Here is a 19,189-nt window from a genome sequence, read left to right as displayed (position 1 = left end):
GAGGAAAGTAACTATGGAGGGACATGTGCCTTAGCTATCGATGGCAAACATAGATGTACAGTGGACCTTTGGGATATGAATTTACTTCATTCTGGGAGTCTGTTAACACCCCAGAAATTACGTAAATAGAGGTGCGCTTCTGCGCATGTGCGTGGCGTGATTGAGCGTTTCTATGCATGGGCAAGGGGCACAGAGTGTTTGTGCACATGTGTGTGCAGAGAAACCAGGAAGTATACACTTCCGTGTTTGCCGCGGCCATAACCTGAAGATTACATGTCCAGAGGGATCCTGGCTGGGGCTGATAAGAACTTCTAGTTCAGTTCAACAACATCTCATGGGCACAATATTGCCTACTACTGCGGGAAATACAGTGATGTTTACCCTACAGCCCAAGCCAAGACGCCAGATTTCTAAGGCTGCAGCAATAGCACCCATTCACCCTGTGGCAATAGTCTGTTAAATAAAATAAGTGAATAAAAAACATAGGAGGGAAGGGCCATACACAAAAACATAGGAGGGAAGGGCCAAACACAGTCAGTAGGGCCATACACAAATTGTTCTCCCAGTTTTTGCTGGGTTTCTTCCATGAAGTGTATTTCACTGATGATGAATCCAGCATGATAAGCAACCCCACCAATGATGACATCTCCTGGATGGTGAAATGTGTGAAGAGGAGGATAATAGATATTACATTGAACAATATGTGCCTTGCATGTCATGCAAGAAAACAGGACCAGCAGGAAAATGATTAAAATCGCCATCCTCAGTACTACATATAAAAACCTATATTTTCTTCTACAGCAGAAACATCAGACCTCTGCCATTAAAACTGCCCAAGTTGAACATTTTGCATTTCCTTGAGAGGTCTGAAGCCTGGAATAACCAAGATCAGAACTGTAGGCTTTTGCCTGTTCCCAGTCCCTCTCTTTACCTCTGAATTGCACTGGGATATTTAGGAAGACCTTCACAGTCTTTGTTCTTTGTTTTCCTAGTGGCAACTGAAACTCCACAGGGGTTTGGTTGAACACAGTAACTAATTACTGTGCTTCTGACTAGGTAATTGTGTAGTTAATTGTTACATTAAAGACAATTCTTAAGCGAAGGATTTGGAGTCCTTTTGGAATTAAGAAACATTTGCAAAACTTTTCTTCTAGGAAAAAAAATGGGCTGGTAGCTCATATCTCTTGAGTACCCCCAGAAAAAAAGGAATGGTTGGTTGTTATATTCTCAAGAAAGGTTTTTCTCATACTTTAGCTACATATTAACATTCTCTGGAAAGTATAGAGGATTTTTTTAATACCACATGACTCAGGACACTTTGAGAAGTGTCATATTAGATGTGAAAATCTGTTGGAAAATCTACACAGAGCAACTATAAAATTAAAAACTAAAAGGTATGATGAAGATGTGCAAATTCTTCATGCCCTATTTCTTATTAGATGTTCCTTATTGTTCAACTCAGGTCGCAACAAAATAATATAGCATTTGGGAGCAAAGATGCAAGCCAGAAGACCAGCACCGGAAGCTAAGATAGAGAAGACCTCCACAGCTACCATGTATTTTCCCTTGGTGCTGAGGTAGGTTGGAACAAAAGATAACCAGACACTGGAAAAAACCAGCATACTGAAAGTAATGAACTTTGCTTCATTGAAACTGTCAGGTAACTTCCTGGCAAAGAAAGCCACAGTAAAGCTGACAAGAGCCAGGAAACCCATGTAGCCCAGGACACAGTAAAACATAGCCACAGATCCCTCATTACACTCTAGAACAACTTCCTTAGCCACTGAGTGCATATCAACATCAGGGAATGGGGGTGAGAATCCCAGCCACGCAGTACAGATGCCTGCTTGAATAAGAAAACAGGAAATAACAACAGAATTGGTCAGTCTCTTTCCCACCCATATTCTCATCCTGGATCCTGGTTTAGTAGCCATGAAAGCCAGAACCACTGTGATGGTTTTTGCCAACACACAAGAAACAGCTACTGAGAAGATGATGCCAAAAGCAGTTTGTCGGAGGAGACAGGTCGCCTTGTCACGTCGGCCAATAAATAGCAATGCACAAAGAAAGCAAAGTAGGAGTGAGATGAGGAGAGTGTAGGTGAGGTCTCGGTTGTTGGCTTTGACAAGGGCCGTGTTGTGGTGCTTCAAAAATGTTCCCAGCACCAGAGCAGTGATCAAAGAAAAGGAAAGAGCAAAGCAAGCTAAGCTGATGCCCAAAGGTTCTTCATAAGACAAGAAGCTTATATCCTTGGGAATACACATGTCCTGGTTCCTGTTTGGATAGTCTTCATCTGAACATTTATTACAGTCATTCATGTCTATAAAAGAAAACATGTAGCCTTAGTCTCAGCAACATGCTGTAATTGTTCTTTCCTGACAGATAAGATTCTATGTTCATATGATATAGCAATGTCAGTGTTTTTGTAGCTCTAAAGCTACGCTGAGCATCTCTTGACACTTCATACCACATTGTTACATTTATTTCAGTTAATACCTGGTCACAATATGATCTAATCTTAGGTCATGACCATAAAATATGTAAGAACCATATATTTGGTAATTGATACATTTTGATTGGTTCTTGTATTCTGTTTATTTTCCCCTTCTTCCTTCATTAATTAATTTTTGAGCATTTACGGTTTCTGGTCACACCTATAAGTCAATGGTAGTTGTTCTTCGTAGCCCTCCAGAGGTTGTGAAAAAGTTCAGGCAGGGGAAGGAGAGGAGAAGGGGGGTAGAAGTAAATAATATATATATATATATATAAATGCACAGACAAACATTCATATATTTCATAAAATATAGGAAAATGATGTGGTCCTGGAAGAGTTATCTCCTTATTTCACAGCCATTGAAGGAAGTGAAATTCTTTGAAGGCAGGGCCCCTTAAACTACATTACAACAGTTAAGTGTCCATTTCACAAATGTATGAGCCAGAACTACTAAGTTTTTTGGGGGGGGGGGGAGGGGTCCACAAGCTTCATTTTTTACAAAGCAAACAAACAGGTAATGTGTTTGAAACCTCAATGTGTAGGTGATGCTAAACACTACCTTTGAAAGTTTTCTTCTATGCTAAGATATCACCAGAACTACCCATTATATAGATACACAGAAGGTTTCATCATTTTTATTAAATGGATCTGTTTTTAATACTCTGATTCAAGTGATCTCGTATATCAGATACTTACCCTCCTGATCTGAAATCTTCCCTTCTGGGCATGAGATGCAATCATAGCAGCAAAATGGCTTTCCTTCTTTCACTTTCTTCCTAAAACCTGGGTGACACCTCTCAGTGCATAAAGAAAGAGGCTGGGACTAATCCATAAAAGAGAAAACCAAAAAATAATGTTCATAATAATGAGGTTAGAATCCTTTTCTTTGTGTGAACATTTCATTTGTTACTAAAGTCATATCTCTTTTCAGTAATCTATGAATGAAGTCAGATACACCTCATCCTATTTTACCACCTGAGGCAAAGCAGGAATTGCTATCTCATGGTCCCTCCACCATGTGCTGGCTCCCACATAACTTGATGGGAGCCAGAGTGCTCCTCAAAGTGTTGCTGATCAACTTCCCTCTGGGAGAGGTCAATTGTCAACATTCTGTGCAGGAATACCCTGAGTCTCAAAGAATTCAGTGGGAGTGTTGCCGTTCACTCAGTTTCCCTGTTCAGGGACTTGGAAGATGAGTGGCAATAATACTCAAATGGCTAACAATTGGGGCCTACCTGGTTAAACTGGTCGTACCATGTAATAGCATTTGCATTGATTCTGAAGACTTGGTTGGCATCTACACTCCCAACTTTCACTGTGTGAAATGATTGGTTTGAAGAAACAATCCAGTTGATTATATCAAATCCAGCCACTAACTCCCCATTTTGGTCAAAATAAATATTGTCTCCTCCACTGTTGTTAAAGGACACACTTCTGAGAAAGTGATGGATCTAGTTTGAATAAGGGAATGGCCAGAATTTAGAAGAGGACACAGCTGAACCTTTCATAATAAGATTGAATGTTGGGTACAACATTCTGAGTGAGAAAATATTCATGATAAATGTGCTCACTCTTTAGGAATCAGAGATAGATTATACAGTTGCAATGCTCTGTCACGTGAGCCTATTACCTGCCACAACTGTTGATTCTGATACTTCTGGCCTCCTCTGCCTTCCTTTGCTCTGAATCTAAATGAAAACTTGTCATGTGAAGCATGGGCTACAGCATAGACAGCATTGTAGATGCTATAGCTGTGGCCATTCATGCCCATCTCAAAGAATGGTGCTGGAAGGCTCTCCAGTTTCTCCTCCCCAGTGCAAATATCCCCTTCCACATCTTCCACATCTGGATCTGAGAATACACAGCTAAATGCCTGTTGCCAGAAGTCCTTGATAAAACCATCTTCTTTTGTAATGGAAGGATTTCGGCTCTCAAGAAATGGTTTGAAATTGGGGACGTAACTGGAATGAATTGTGAAGGACAGGACACCATGGAATATTTCTGTTTCCCAATCCTTTTGGTAACCCAAGGAAGTGAGCTCCATTTCAGCTGTTGATATCCACACTAAGCCCTTTGGTAGGCGTGGTGGATTTCTGTAAAAATAGGGAAGCCATCTCAAAAACACCATGGAATTAGATTCACCATAAAACACAACTACATTGGTTGTACTATTCATTAGTTCATTGTGTATCCTTGTCCCATCTTCTAGCATTTCATTCAGTTCAGAGACAGAAGTTAACATAGGGACTCTTATTGTAAAGTCAAAGCAGACACCTCTCTGGTTAAATACTGGCAAAACAGCTTGCAAAAATCTTTCACCATTTTCATTATCCATTACAAGGACCCCAATCCATGTCCACCTGAAATGCAGAAGCAAAGAAAGAATCCCTTTGTACTGAAGGGCTTCATGGGGTACCATCTGGTAGAAAGAAAGTCCTAAGTTTCTCTCATTCATCAATGGGACAGAGCCATATATGAGCTGAAGAGATGAAGAAAGACAACAATAATCAGATATACTGTATATTGCATATTGAAGGTTTCAAAACATATCCATGTAGGTTAGAAACCAGTGTTGCTCCCTTTTCAGATGAAAGCCATATGTCAGCAAGATAGGGAATTACATTTTGTTGATTCCTGCTCCCCTCAAGGGAAACCACTGCTCCCTACGGTATATCTGGAACAGTTATTTGTGGAGTGTGGGGGCTATAGAGGACAAGAGGATTTTTTTATTTAAAAAAATCTCAGCTCATCTGTAAGCTCCTTATGCAGCCACATTAGTTTCTTTAGATGTCTCTCACTTTTCTTTCTTGTTGGAATCATCTGCATTTGCGCCTTCCATATTTCACCTTTAAGAAACTCCCATCCATCTTGGGCTCCCTTCTCTCTGAGTATTTCTGACCATGAGATCTCACATAGTAGTTATTTAACCTTTTTTGAAATCAGCCTTCTTACAATCAAGAGTGCATGTCCAACTACACATTGCTTTCCCTTGCCTCTAATTGTGTTTCCCCCTAATTGTGTCTACCTGGATGTCCACATAAATAGTGAATGCTTATCTCCCTTGAACTCTCCTTGCTGCCTTGATATTAGTTACTCAAGTTCTGAGCACTTGTTTTTCTTAACATTACATTCAGAGCTCACCTGGCAAGGTGCGGTTCTTCCATACATTGATAGTTTTTATGTAGTCCTTATTTGCGCTTAATTTTCCCCTCAATGGTGAATGTACTATGAAGAATATTTTCTTCTACAGTTTAAGCTTTCTTTTAACCTCCTGAATATAATACGATCAAAACAATAAAACAAAAGAAACAGCAGAACTGACAGCATCATAAAAACTCTATCAACAACATCGGACTAAACTTGTTTTTCAAATTTGGCTCTGAGATGCATGGAAAAAATAAGTCTGTCTTGTTTTTTGCAAGGCACACATTAACGTCTTTGAATTATAGAACAGAAATGCAGTATGTCTAAGAATATATGTGTTAACTCCCCATGTTACACCCACTCACCTACAGACAGAGAGATTCCTACCTGTGGAACCTTATAGTTACTCAAGAGAGTTGCCACGTGGATGGAAATTTGGGCATCCAGTCCCCCAACAACTGCTATTAGATTTTTCTGTTGCTCACATATGTAGTTAGGGAGAAATCTCTCCAGTGCTGATAGAAGCAGCATTGTGGCATGATAAGTCCTCCTTGCGCTGTTATAACTGTCATAGATGTGGAAACCCAAAGTGAGATTGGGTAAGATCAGAGAATTTTCATTGATCTCCTTTACTGCAAAAACCAAAGCCAGGATGTGTTGGTAATGCTTAGGGACTACACTGAAATGAAAGTGAGAATCTGTTTCAGAAAGTTATCCCACACTTTAAAAAAAGCAATGTCAAAAAGTAGGTATTATAGCATTTATAAGGTATATATATTTATAAAAAGATAAACAACACCAGTGTTTGTGTTCAAATTTCAACAAAGGACGATTAGGATATTTTGACCAATATATGTATCATGGTGTACAGTATACAAAGAGACTGGATAAAAGTACAGAAAACTTTTCAACATGTCAATGAGCACCATTACTAATTGAATACTCAGAAATTATACATTTTAAATTAGGAGGGTGGTGAGGAGAATGACAACTTATCAAGAGTTCTCATGGTTTGAAAATATTTTGTTTAATAACCCAAAGAAAGCAGATTCCAAAATATACCGTCAGGCATTGCATTTGCAAAATTATCATAATAGGAAAAAGAAGCAGCAAATTTATTAAAGAAAATTCTAGGAATGATTGTTTATTGTAACTTTATTGTAGCTTCTCTACTGCAGGAAAATTGTTTAAAGGTGATATAGCTATTGTATCAACCCCCGATGATAATTCTAAATACGATGAATGAGATTTTATCTATTGTACATAAATCTGTAAATCTGCAAATGGCTTTTGGAAGCTAAGATAGCCAGTTATTAATGTTATCTTAGAAGAAAGACTGATATCAGAACCTATAGTGTTCTTATTCAGAATTGTAAAAAGAATACTGTTTAAAGATCAGGAGGATGGGGTGGGTTTTGGGGGGGGGTCATTCTATGCTTTCTTTATTTTTATGCTTTTGTATTCTGTGTGTGCAATGACTGTAACTTATTTTATAAAGCTACCTTTTCTCACCAGACCCTCAACCCTTGCCTTAAACACTTTAGCTTTTTCCTACAGCTCAATTCAAGGAGCCAGCGTTTCAAGGCTTCTTATTACCCTAGTGCCTGAAAAAGACAAGAAAAGCAAACAGTTATTAAGACCTTACACAAATGGTTCCGTCAACACTGGCAGAGGTTCTTCTGTGAAAGGTAGTAAACTGGTGACGATGCCAGCATGATAAGCCACACCACCGATGATGAGGTCTCCTGACTGGTGATATGTGTGAAGTGGAGAGTGAGGATAAAGGATACTGCACTGAAGAGTGTGAGCCTTGCATACCATGTGAGGAAACAGTGCCAGCAGCAAGAGCACTAAAACTACCATCCTCGATACAAGACAAATCTTTCCTCTGCACATAAAGTCCCCCCACTTTTATAGCACAAGAACTGCAGCTTCTGTGGTTAAAACTTCATGATTTGAATGTTTTACATTTTCCTGATAAGCCTGAAGCCTGGAATATCCAAGATCAGAGCTGTGAACACCCCCCTGTTCCCAGTCCTCCTCCCCAGCTCTGAATTGTACTGGGTATATTTATGACATCCTTCACAGTCTTTGCTCTTTGTTTTGGTAATGGCCATGCAAATTCCACAGAGGTTTGGATGAATATCAGAACTAATTACTGTCCTTTAATTGAGAAGTCAATTGCTAAATTAAATGTAATTGTTGAGTTAAAATAGGAAAGCCCCTGTGCAAATGAACAAAGTTGTTTGTCTCATACTCTGGAAAGTTGTTTTTTTTTTGGGGGGGGGGTTGACACAGATTTTCTCTTTCAGTTAGGAAAGGAAGGGGCAAAAAGGTTTGAAATGAGAAAGACAAGGACACTATTTTCAAAACAACCACAACGTTTCCTGTTGGCATTAGCTCAGCCTCTCCTAAATTGAAGTCATTATTCTCTCCCTCCCCACAATGGCCATTTTGTATTATATGATGTCCCCAATATAGCCATTTTGTGATATACCATGTCCATAGCTGCCAAGTTATCCCTTTTTTAAAGGGATTTCCCCTTATGCTGAATAGGCTTCCTCGCGATAAAAGGGAAAACTTGGCAGCTATGCTATGACCATGTCAGCCATTTTTGTGACTGGTGCCCACAGCACTTTTTTAAAATTCCAAATGTGTCCACTGGCTTCAAAAAGGTGGTGATGGCTGGAAAGGGAAAAGAAAAAAGTGGGGTCAGTAACCAGGCCTTGTATCAACTATTCAGAGTCATGGTCAGGTAGGGTTCCCATATTTCAAAAAGAAAAACCAGGACACCCCAAAATTGTTGAGCTTGCTGAAGATCCAGGACAAACCTCCGCTTCCTGGAAATCCCCCCGAACGTCACTTCCACCATTGACATCCCAGTAATGTCCAAGAAAATCTGAACGTATGGCAGCCTTACGGTCAAATTGCCCTCTGACCTCCCACCAGCACACATGATTGCTCCCAGCATTATCAGAAGAACGATCTGATGATCGTCTTCCAAAGCAACTACTCTATTCCGAACTTTAAAATTGAAAGCGTAATGCTGGTGGCCAACAAATCCACACCGTGATCAACTCCTGCCTGGAAACCAATGTCCCCACTGTGGAAGGACATGTGGATCCAGAATTGGCCTCCACAGTCACTTACGGACCCATTGTTAAAATCGTGTTTATGGAAGACAATCTCACTCGGCTATGAGTGATCGCCAAAGAAGAAGAAGAAAGAAGAAGAAGATCAGCAGAACACTGAGACCTTGGGGTGGGTGGGAAGCTGCACTCACTACAAAGTAACTGGACTGATATTTCTCCTTTGAGTGTCTGAATCTTTACAGTGATTAAAACAAAAACTCAGGAGCCTGCTCTGACAAATTGGCAAGGCATTGTGGGTTTACCCATTGTGGGTTTACCTATTGTGGGTAAAGCTGCTCATATTCATACTGAACCTCTCTTGATACTAGTCCTGTGTAGATGTCTGGAGCATAGCTGCCAAGTTTTCCCTTTTCTCGCGAGGAAGCCTATTCAGCATAAGGGGAAATCCCTTTAAAAAAGGGATAACTTGGCAGCTATGGTCTGGAGCAACATCTGATCATTTTGTGTGGGGTCATTTTTTCAGATAATGAAGCCTCTGGATGTGGACACAGTGCTTTGGTAGAGAGGATTGGCTGGTCACCTACATGCTTAAACATTTCCCGTTGTTGTTGTTGTTGTTGTTGTTGTTGTTGTTGTTGTTGTTAATAATAATAATACCCCACCCATCTGGCTGGGTTTTCCCTGCCACTCTGGGCGGCTTCCATCAAATACCAAAATACATTAAAAAGCATTAGAAAGCATAACCCTGTTGATTTTCCCGATTCACTCAAGAACTTTTGATACCACAGACCATGGCATCCAACTGAATTGACTCTGAAATGCAGGAGTCAGGGATATTGTGTTTCTACTCCTAGCCACAGGCACAGGGTCTGTTACAGAAAGTATCACTGGCGGGTTCTGCTCATGTCTGAACAGTTGGTTTCATCTTGTCTCCATTCTTTATAATATACGCATGAAGTGGGATTCACAGGAATCACAAATGCCAGGCTGAATCAATGTGATTTGGAAAGATAAAACAGAACCCGCCCCCCTCCTGAAATTCAAAATGAGAGAAGTAGTGGATACCTTCACCAAGGAGGGTATTCCACAGATGGGGTGCTCCCATTGAAAAGACTATCATGCATCAATGCCAACCAGGCAGCTGCCCCTAATGGTAGCACCATCAACAAAACTGCACCTTCCGATTGTAGAGTGCAAAATGGTTGATACTGGGGAAGGCACACTTTTAAGTACAGTGGAACCTCGGTTTATGAACACCTCGGTTTATGAATTTTCGGTTTATGAACGCCGCGGACCCATCTGGACCGGATTAATTCATTTTCCATTACTTTCAATGGGAAAGTTCACTTCAGTTTATGAACGCTTCAGTTTATGAACGGAACCAATTGTGTTCATAAACCGAGGTACCACTGTACTTAGATCCCAGGCCATTTAGGACCTTATATGCTAGTACTAACACCATGAATTAAGCCAACTAGCTCATTGGCTGCCAGTGCACTGCTTTCAGGACCAGTGACACATTATCCCATCAGGCTTCCCACTTACCAGCCTAGCAGATACATCCTATATAATAAAGTCCAAGTGTCCCTGCGTCCAAGTTGTCCCGTGTGTCCCTGGGTTACTGTGCATGTGCCCCAGGGACACAGGGATTGGACCAGAGACTTAGACCGCGCACACGCGCGCGCTCTCCCCCCCAACCCCTCTGCCTACCGTTTACCTACCTGCGGCCGCCAACCACTCGCTTCTAAGCAGCAGTGCGAGGAGGAGGCTGCGAGATAGACCTGTGCGCTTCTCTCTCTCTCTCTCTCTCTCTCTCTCTCTCTCTCTCTCTCTCTCTCTCATGCACAAACACACACACACACAGGGAGGGAAGGCAGGTCTACTCAGGAGGAAGCGGGCTTCAGAAGGCTGCCTCCCCTTCTCCTCCCAGACGCAGCAGCCGAGCGCAGAGAGGGAGTGAAGGCAGGTCTACTCGGGAGGAAGCGGGCTTCAGAAGGCTGCATCCCCTTCTCCTCCCAGACGCAGCAAACGCAGCAGCCGAGCGCAGAGAGGGAGGGAAGGCAGGTCTACTCGGGAGGAAGCGGGCTTCAGAAGGCTGCATCCCCTTCTCCTCCCAGACGCAGCAAACGCAGCAGCCGAGCGCAGAGAGGGAGGGAAGGCAGGTCTACTCGGGAGGAAGCGGGCTGCAGAAGGCTGCATCCCCTTCTCCTCCCAGACGCAGCAAACGCAGCAGCCGAGCGCAGAGAGGGAGGGAAGGCAGGTCTACTCGGGAGGAAGCGGGCTTCAGAAGGCTGCCTCCCCTTCTCCTCCCAGACGCAGCAGCCGAGCGCAGAGAGGGAGGGAAGGCAGGTCTACTCAGGAGGAAGCGGGCTTCAGAAGGCTGCATCCCCTTCTCCTCCCAGACGCAGCAAACGCAGCAGCCGAGCGCAGAGAGGGAGGGAAGGCAGGTCTACTCGGGAGGAAGCGGGCTTCAGAAGGCTGCCGCTCCTCTCACATGTTCTAGCGCCCGTTTACTGAACGGGCTGAATAACACTAGTTCTATAATAGTTGAGGTCTCTGGACCATCTTCCCTTGAAGATGGTCCCACATAAGCACATTGCAGTAGATGAGACAGGAGGCCACCACAGCACAAACAACTGAAGTCAAACTTTCCAGATGCAGGGATGGCTGTAGCTGGTGAATCCTTGTTTTATTTTATTTTTCATACACTTCATCCCATTGCAGGGAAACCACTGAAGCTATCCTTCGACAATTGATACACTTTTGACAAAATGAGTTTATTTCCATATATCTTGTACTTACGTCAGTACAAGATATATGGAAATAAATCCCTTATGTCAAAAGTGTATTAAGAATTGCATGCCAAGGCCCCGTGACCCTGTCGCTCCCTAGCTGATGAACGTCCAGAAAAGACAGCAATTTATAATTTGGTTCAAATAGGCCACAACTTTATTGATTACAGATGCGAATGGCTATAATCCTCCCCACCTGTCCTCAGATTGTGAACATGGATATGGGCAGGCTACATCACTGCCTGACTGTTGAAGGTCTAATAATTTAACATTTGGATAGCTTTTATTCTCCTGTACACACTTATTTTGCAAATTATTTTGCAAAATAGTTGAATTTGAAAACACAGGAAATGAGTGAATCTTACTTTTATATATTTATTAAATTTATATCCTTCATCAGACTATCACAGAGTAGTTTACAGTATAAAAATACATTTCTAATATCTGGTATTTTGGTAAGATCATATAAATATTATATTATAATTTGGTGTTCATCACAGCCTTTTTCTTCCCAAGCACTTATACGAGTGATGTGGCTGCTGTTGCCTGGTATGATTAGCTTTTCCTTTTTGGCATTTCCAACCTACCACCAGGTTTGGTGGGCATAGTATGTAAGTGAATATATGTTGATGTAATGTACTTTACTTGATACATCGTATCCATTTAGGAAGATTTTTGGATCTCTTTTCCATTGGAATTTTTATATTAGATGAAATTGATGGAATTTGAGTGAATATTTGTCCAGGTCACATTTTTGGAAAAAACCTCTTAGAAATATTTTGCAGTGTAGACACAATGTATAAGAGGCGCGCGCACAAAGCAGCTTCTGTGCTATATTTAATTCTATATTCAAATCATTCTGCCTTTCCTCTTCATTAGATGTTCCTTGTTGTTCAGCTCAGACCTCAACAGAATAATGTAACATTTTGGAAAAAAGATACAACCTAGCAATCCAATGCTGGAGGCTAAGATGGAGAAGATCTCCACAGCAACCATGTATTTTCCCTTGGTGCTTAAGTAGGTTGGAACAAAGGACAACCAAACACTGCAAAAGACCAACATGCTGAAAGTGATGAACTTTGCTTCATTGAAAGTGTCAGGCAACTTCCTGGCAAAAAAGGCCACAGTGAAGCTGGCAATTGCCAGGAAGCCCATGTAGCTCAGGGCACTGTAAAACATAGTCACAGACCCTTCATTACATTCCAAGACAACTTCTTTAGTCACTGAGTGCATGTCCACATCTGGGAAGGGGGGAGAGGTTGCCAACCATACTGCACAGATACCAGTTTGAATAACAGAGCAGAAAAGCACAATGGAGTTAGCTAGCCTCTTCCCTACCCATTTCCTCATCCTAGATCCAGGTTTGGTGGCTATGAAAGCCAGGACCACTGTGGTAGTTTTGGCCAACACACAAGAAACAGCCACAGAGAAGATGACGCCAAAAGCAGTTTGTCGGAGGAGACACATCATCTTCTGCGGTTTCCCAATGAATAGCAGTGCACAAAGGAAGCAGAGCAGGAGAGAGATTAGGAGAGTATAGGTGAGGTTCTGGTTGTTGGCTTTGACGATGGGAGTGTCATGGTGTTTTATAAATATTCCTAGCACCAGAGCAGTGGTGAAAGAAAAGGCTAGAGCAAAACAGGTTAAGCCAAGTCCTAGCAGTCCCCCATATGACAAATAGGTTACGGACTTAGGAATACATAAATCCTGACTTTTGCTTGGATACTTCTCATCAGCACATTTAATGCAGTCATTCATGTCTAAAATACAAAAGCCAAGATCTTTATTTTACAAATATGCCATAACATTTCAACACGATGGATAAAACTGTTTCCTTCACACTGTCAAAACTGTTTGTACAAATTCATATTCATGTTCAGTGCTGGAACTCTCAAATGTAGATTAGAGCCTCAAAGATATTAAGCAGCATTGTTAGTACTAAAAACAATGATGTATTAAGCAGCCTGAGATTACAGTGCTAAATGTAGCAGAAGACCCATGATCATTAAAGGGGGAACTTTTGTTCATCTCCTGCAGCATCTAAGCACTGTTTAAAGAAAGACCAAAGTAAAGGATGTTGCAGTGCCATTCACAAAAACACGAATGATAGCTGCTAAAGCAAAATATAGCTGCAAATTTCTCTATTAATGGGCTTTTCTTTAAAAAAACAACAGACAAAATTTGTAGCTTATAGCCAAGGAGCACCACTAATTTGAGAATCCCGATTTTGAGGTGCACCACAATAAAAATTTTGAATGGTGCTTTCTTTGGTGATATATCAGCAGAGCAGCACTACTAATAATGCATTGCAATTTTAATTGAATTAATTTCTTTACAATAACCAGGTCCAAATGATACCACATGGACCAAATTCTCCCTAAGCTGCAGCTCCTTCTTAGATCCAGTTCACCAAACCATTTAACAAATCTATCAATCAAAGAACAAAAAAGTAACCTTGAAGCATTCACAGTTATAAGCATATTCCTCTGGATGGCACCCATTCTTTTGATAAACCTAAATAATATATTTCATACCTCTCTGGTTGGAAATCTCTCCTTCTGGGCAAGGGATGCAATCATAGCAGCAAGATGCCTCCGACTCCCTCCCTTTCTTCCTAAAACCAGGATGGCAACTCTCTGTACAGACAGAAACAGGCTGTGCCTAATGAGAATAAATAGTTTAAAATTATTAACCCTACTTAGTGTCCCCCCCCCCCCAAGACTGTCTATAGCAGGAAGGCATTTCATTCATGTATGAATGGGTTCGATCTTACAAACTGCAATTCAAAGCTTGTATATACTGTAGTATTATGCCTATATTTATAACACATTTTTGTTTATTTTTGTTGCTGTTCATTTTCCCAAGTAACATTGATTAAGGTATAAATGTAAACATAAGCATAAATTACCCTAGTCTGTCAACGAACAGTATTTCAGAATTCAAATTATATTTAATTAAAACACAATGTATTTTACAAATAGGATTAAGAACCTTCCTTTTAACATAATATTCAATATACTGCAATGCATCATATTATTTTTTCATTTACAAGTTCATTATTTTCTATTATATATATATATATATATATATATATATATATATATATATATATCTGTTATTTTATATATATATATATATATATATATATATATATATATATATATATATATATATATATCTGTTATTTTTATCCACATTCACTTCTCGGATATTTGACAGATTTTGGAAAACTGATTGGGTGATACCCAATTTGCTTAAATTTATCACACAGTACAGAAGGCAGGTGGCACTATGGGTTAAACCACAGAGCCTAGGGCTTGCCGATCAGAAGGTTGGTGGTTCGGATCCCTGCGACAGAGTGAGCTCCCGTTGCTCGGTCCCAGCTCCTGCCAACCTAGCAGTTCGAAAGCACGTCAATGTGCAAGTAGATAAATAGGTACCGCTACAGTGGAAAGGTAAATGCCATTTCCGTGTGCTGCTCTCGTTCACCAGAAGCGGCTTTGTCATGCTGGCCACATGACCTGGAAACTGTACACCAGCTCCCTTGGCCAATAATGCGAGATGAGCACCGCAATCCCAGAGTTGGTCACAACTGGACCTAATGGTCAGGGGTCCCTTTACCTTACAGAAGGCTAGTTTCTAACATAATTGTTAAAAGAGAGCTAACGATTTTTCACAGAAATTTGCTTTGCACTTCCACACAGAGAGGCAGTACTATTCAATAATGGGAGATTTCCAAAGCTGCCAACAGTCAGATCCTACCTGGTTAAACCACTTGTGCCATGTGATGGCATCTTCATTTATGGTCAGCACTCGGTCTGAAGGACTGTCAGGATCCACAGTCCCAATTTTCACTCTGTGAAAGGTTTGATTTGAGGAAACTATCCAATTGATAACATCAAATTCTGCTAATAATTCCAAATTATGGTCAAAAGAAATCCTGTTCCCAGCACTGTTGTTAAATGAGACACTTCTCAAAAATTGATGGAGCTAGATTGCAAAGGAAAAGGCAATAATTTAAGGAAGTCTAGAGGTGGATTTTGCAAATGAAGGTCTGAATGTGGCATCAGAATGCTGCCATGGAATGTGGCAGAGGAATCGCTATGTGAATCCACAAAATTACATGAATGTAGGCTGCTCATGATGTAAATTTAGAGACCACAAGATGGTTCAGAAATTTCAGCTGGTGCAGAAATCAGTGGCCAGGTTGCTCAGTGGAGCAAGACAGTTTGAGCACCCCAATCCTGGCTTGACTGCAGTGGCTGCCAATTAGTTTCCAGGTCCAATTCAAAGTGCCTTAAATTGCTCAGGATCACAATACCTCAACAACCACCTCTCTCCATATCAACCTACCTTCTGAGGCCCTTCTTTGTGTTCCTCCACCACAAGAGGTCCAGAAGGTGGCAACATGAGAATGGGCTTTGCTGCAGTGGTTCCCTGTTTGTGGAATGCTCTCACCAGGGAGGTTTGGCTGGTGCCTTCATTATGAACCTTTAGGTGACAGGCAAAAACATTCCTCTTCAACCAGGCCTTTGGCTGATTGACACCCAATGCCCTTTTAAATGTTTTGTGTGGGGGTGTATTTTGTGTGTTTTTTTATATTGTAATTTTATGTTGTGAAAAACCCTGAGATCTACAGGTATAGAACTATACAAATTTAATAAATAATAAATTATAATAATTTCATAGCAGCCAACACCAACTATCTGAGAAGGTCATGTCATGCCATAAAATTTTACAGCTTTTTCTAGGGGCTACAGAAAACTTACTCCTAGCCTAGCTGCAAAATGTCATTTGGATTACCAAGCTCTGCAGCAAAGTTGCTATTCCAGTTGCAGCTCCAAAAAAACAAAACAAAAACAAAAAAACAAGTATTTGTGCTTGATCAATTGCACATGTTTATAAACACCCTATACTTTTACTTTTCTATAGGTTTAATATGATCTTGCGATCAATATGAGGGATAGGATTCTACACTCTTTGGGGGCCTTTTGTAAGACCTACGTAAGATACCATGCAAAGTTATATGATGATGTTCAGGCCCCTACCTGCCACATCTGAAGATTCTGAAGCTTCAAAACCCTTCCATCCACTATTGCACTGTGCTTTACTCTAGACAAGGCCATGGCATGCAAAGCGTGGGCCACAGCATAGACAGCGTTGTAGATGTTGTAACTGTGACCAGTCATGCTCACTTCAAAAAAAGTTCCAGGAAGGTTCTGCAGTTTCTCATCACCAGTACAAATGTATCCATCTACCCTCTCCAAAACAGTATTTGAGAATACACAGCCAAAAGCCTGCTGCCAGAAGTCTCTGATAAAACTGTCTCCTTTTGTCCTGGAGGGATTGATGCGCTCAACAAATGGCTTGAACGCTGGTAGGTCAGTGGTGTGAATTGTGAAAGAGAGAGCACCAAAGATTATATCTGTATCCCAATTCTTTTGAAAGGCCAATGAAGTGAGCTCCATCTGGGCTGTCAATATCCACACTTTACCTCTCGATATATTTGTTTCATGTTCCTCTTTTGACAGATATGGAAACCATCTCAGATACATCATAGCATTAGATTCCCCATAAAACACTATTACATTGGCTTTGCTGCCCATGGCTTTAGCGTGTATTTTTGACCCATGTTCTAACTTATCATCAAATTCAGTGAAAGAAATTGAAAAGGGGAGCACTTCTATGAAGGCAAAACAAATACCGTTCTGGGAGAACAGTGACACTGCAATTTGCACAAATCTCTCTCCATTGTCTGTGTCCATAACAATGACCCCAATCCATATCCAACCAAAATGCAGTAACAATGAGAGCATCCCTGAATACTGAAGTGTTTCCTTGGGGGTCATCTGGAAGAAAGAAAGTCCTGGGGCTTTATCATTCATCACTGGAGCAGAACCATATACGAGCTGAACAGAGATTAAGATTTAAGAGGGAGAGATAGGTATAGCAATTTATAAACTGTAGTTTCATGTGTAGTGGTCAATTAATTCTCTGGTATGGAAACTCAGGCCTAGGGACCAAATGCAGCTTCCTAGGCCTCTTTATCTGTGCCTCAGAACTCTCCCCAGGCCACACCTGTCACTGGCCCTGCTTCTTACAATGAGTGTTTTTGCCTAGCTAGAGTGAGTCCTTAATCTATGATAATGCCTCTTTGTCTCGAAACTAGCCTACACTACAAAGTTAAACTTTACATTCATTGACCCACCGACTTCTTATTCTTTCCCAGCCCACCACCATGTGGCCCTCAGAATTTTGCCTTTTTCAGCCCTTTGGCTGAAAAAGGTTCTCCAGCCCTGACATCATAGCTGCCAAGTACCCCGTTTTCCCCGGGAAACCCCCAATTTTTCTTACCTTTTCCCAGTGGTCCCCTGTATCACTTCGTCTCCTGTTATTCTCCCGTTCTTCTCCTGCCAGCGGCCATTTCCCCCCCCTGATTTGCCCATCTATAGGCACCGAAAATGGCTGGCGCCAGCTTCGAAGGTCATGTCTACGCATGTCTGGAAGTGTGTAGACACAACTTCCGGTGTCGGCGGTGGCCATTTTTGGTGCTCATAGATGGGCAAAGTGACACCGGAAGTTGCGTCTATGCCACTTCCGGTGTCATGCGGCTGCCGGTCCCAGATTCTGCAGTCCGGGACTTGGCAGGTATGCCTGACATTAAGACACAAAGTGTATGTCAACCTCATAAAGTTAGTGACTATTATCCCATGCTATAGATACAGGGCTGACCAAGAGACAATAGGGTCTAACCAAAGTCCTTTTATGGTTGGTATAGGAACTTCTTTCCTCAGAACTCATGCTCTTTCACAAGCAGCCAGAAACAAATATTTTTTAAAAGATATAAATATGTATGTGTACATTGGTGATCCAACCCAGAGTTTATGGCAATGTATTATAGGGTGCAATGCCTACATACAGGAGACCTTGCAAAATTGTATCCACATATATCTCATTGACTAAACAAATGTTCAATTTTATGAAAAATTGGTGTCTGGATTCTGTTGACTATTCCAGGCATTGGGCTTGAACCCCAATATTTCCCCAACACTTGGGTAGTGAACCTCCCCTCTTTCTCTGTCCTGATGTGCTTCCTTTGCACTTTGAAATCTTTTCTATTCCACAAAACATTCAAAAGTATGATAAAGCTATGTTTTTGGTTCTATGATGAATTCTAATTCTAATTATCATTTATGGAAATCTATTAAGAATCCAAGCGTTAACCAGTATATACATATCTGAAATAAATAAATAAGTAAATATATATTAATTCTGCACTATTCACACATACAAATGAGCATGTGTGCCTTACCTACCTGTGGAATCTTATAGACATCAAGGATATTTGCCATTGCTACAGAGATTTTGGAGTCTAGTCCTCCAATCACTGCTGTCAGCTTATTCTGGATGTCACATTTGTAGTTCGGAACAAATCTCTCCAATGTAGATAAAAGAAGCATTGTAGAATAGTAGGTCTGCTTTGCCTTGAAATAGCTGTCATAGATGTGGAAGCCTAAGGTGATATTGGGTAGGATCAGAGGGTCTTCATTTATCTCATTCACTGCAAATGCCAAGGCCAGAATGTGTTGGTAATTCTTTGGCACTGCACTAGAATGAAAGTTGCATTATGTATCAAACTATTCCACATCTAAATAATAATAATAAAC

General features: G+C 41.1%; 2 protein-coding genes across 2 annotated transcripts; both read right to left on the bottom strand.

Annotated features, from left to right (window-relative positions):
- Nucleotides 1-1,418: 1,418 nt before the first annotated feature.
- Nucleotides 1,419-7,501, bottom strand: LOC118095454 (vomeronasal type-2 receptor 26-like). Its single transcript, XM_035136703.2, has 5 exons — nucleotides 7,284-7,501; nucleotides 4,125-4,455; nucleotides 3,730-3,945; nucleotides 3,191-3,317; nucleotides 1,419-2,320 (listed from the first exon to the last, which is right to left on the bottom strand). Exons 1-5 carry the CDS (start codon nucleotides 7,499-7,501, stop codon nucleotides 1,419-1,421), a joined length of 1,794 nt encoding a protein of 597 aa, XP_034992594.2.
- Nucleotides 7,502-12,371: 4,870 nt separating this feature from the next.
- On the bottom strand, nucleotides 12,372-16,990 carry LOC118095453 (vomeronasal type-2 receptor 26-like). Its single transcript, XM_035136702.1, has 4 exons — nucleotides 16,571-16,990; nucleotides 15,285-15,512; nucleotides 14,057-14,183; nucleotides 12,372-13,282 (listed from the first exon to the last, which is right to left on the bottom strand). Exons 1-4 carry the CDS (start codon nucleotides 16,988-16,990, stop codon nucleotides 12,372-12,374), a joined length of 1,686 nt encoding a protein of 561 aa, XP_034992593.1.
- Nucleotides 16,991-19,189: the final 2,199 nt, after the last annotated feature.

Source organism: Zootoca vivipara, chromosome 13 (assembly GCF_963506605.1).
Source record: "Zootoca vivipara chromosome 13, rZooViv1.1, whole genome shotgun sequence".
Lineage (NCBI taxonomy): Eukaryota > Metazoa > Chordata > Lepidosauria > Squamata > Lacertidae > Zootoca > Zootoca vivipara.
The sequence above is the reverse complement of the archived record's forward strand: the minus strand, read 5'-3'. Positions and strand labels throughout refer to the sequence as shown.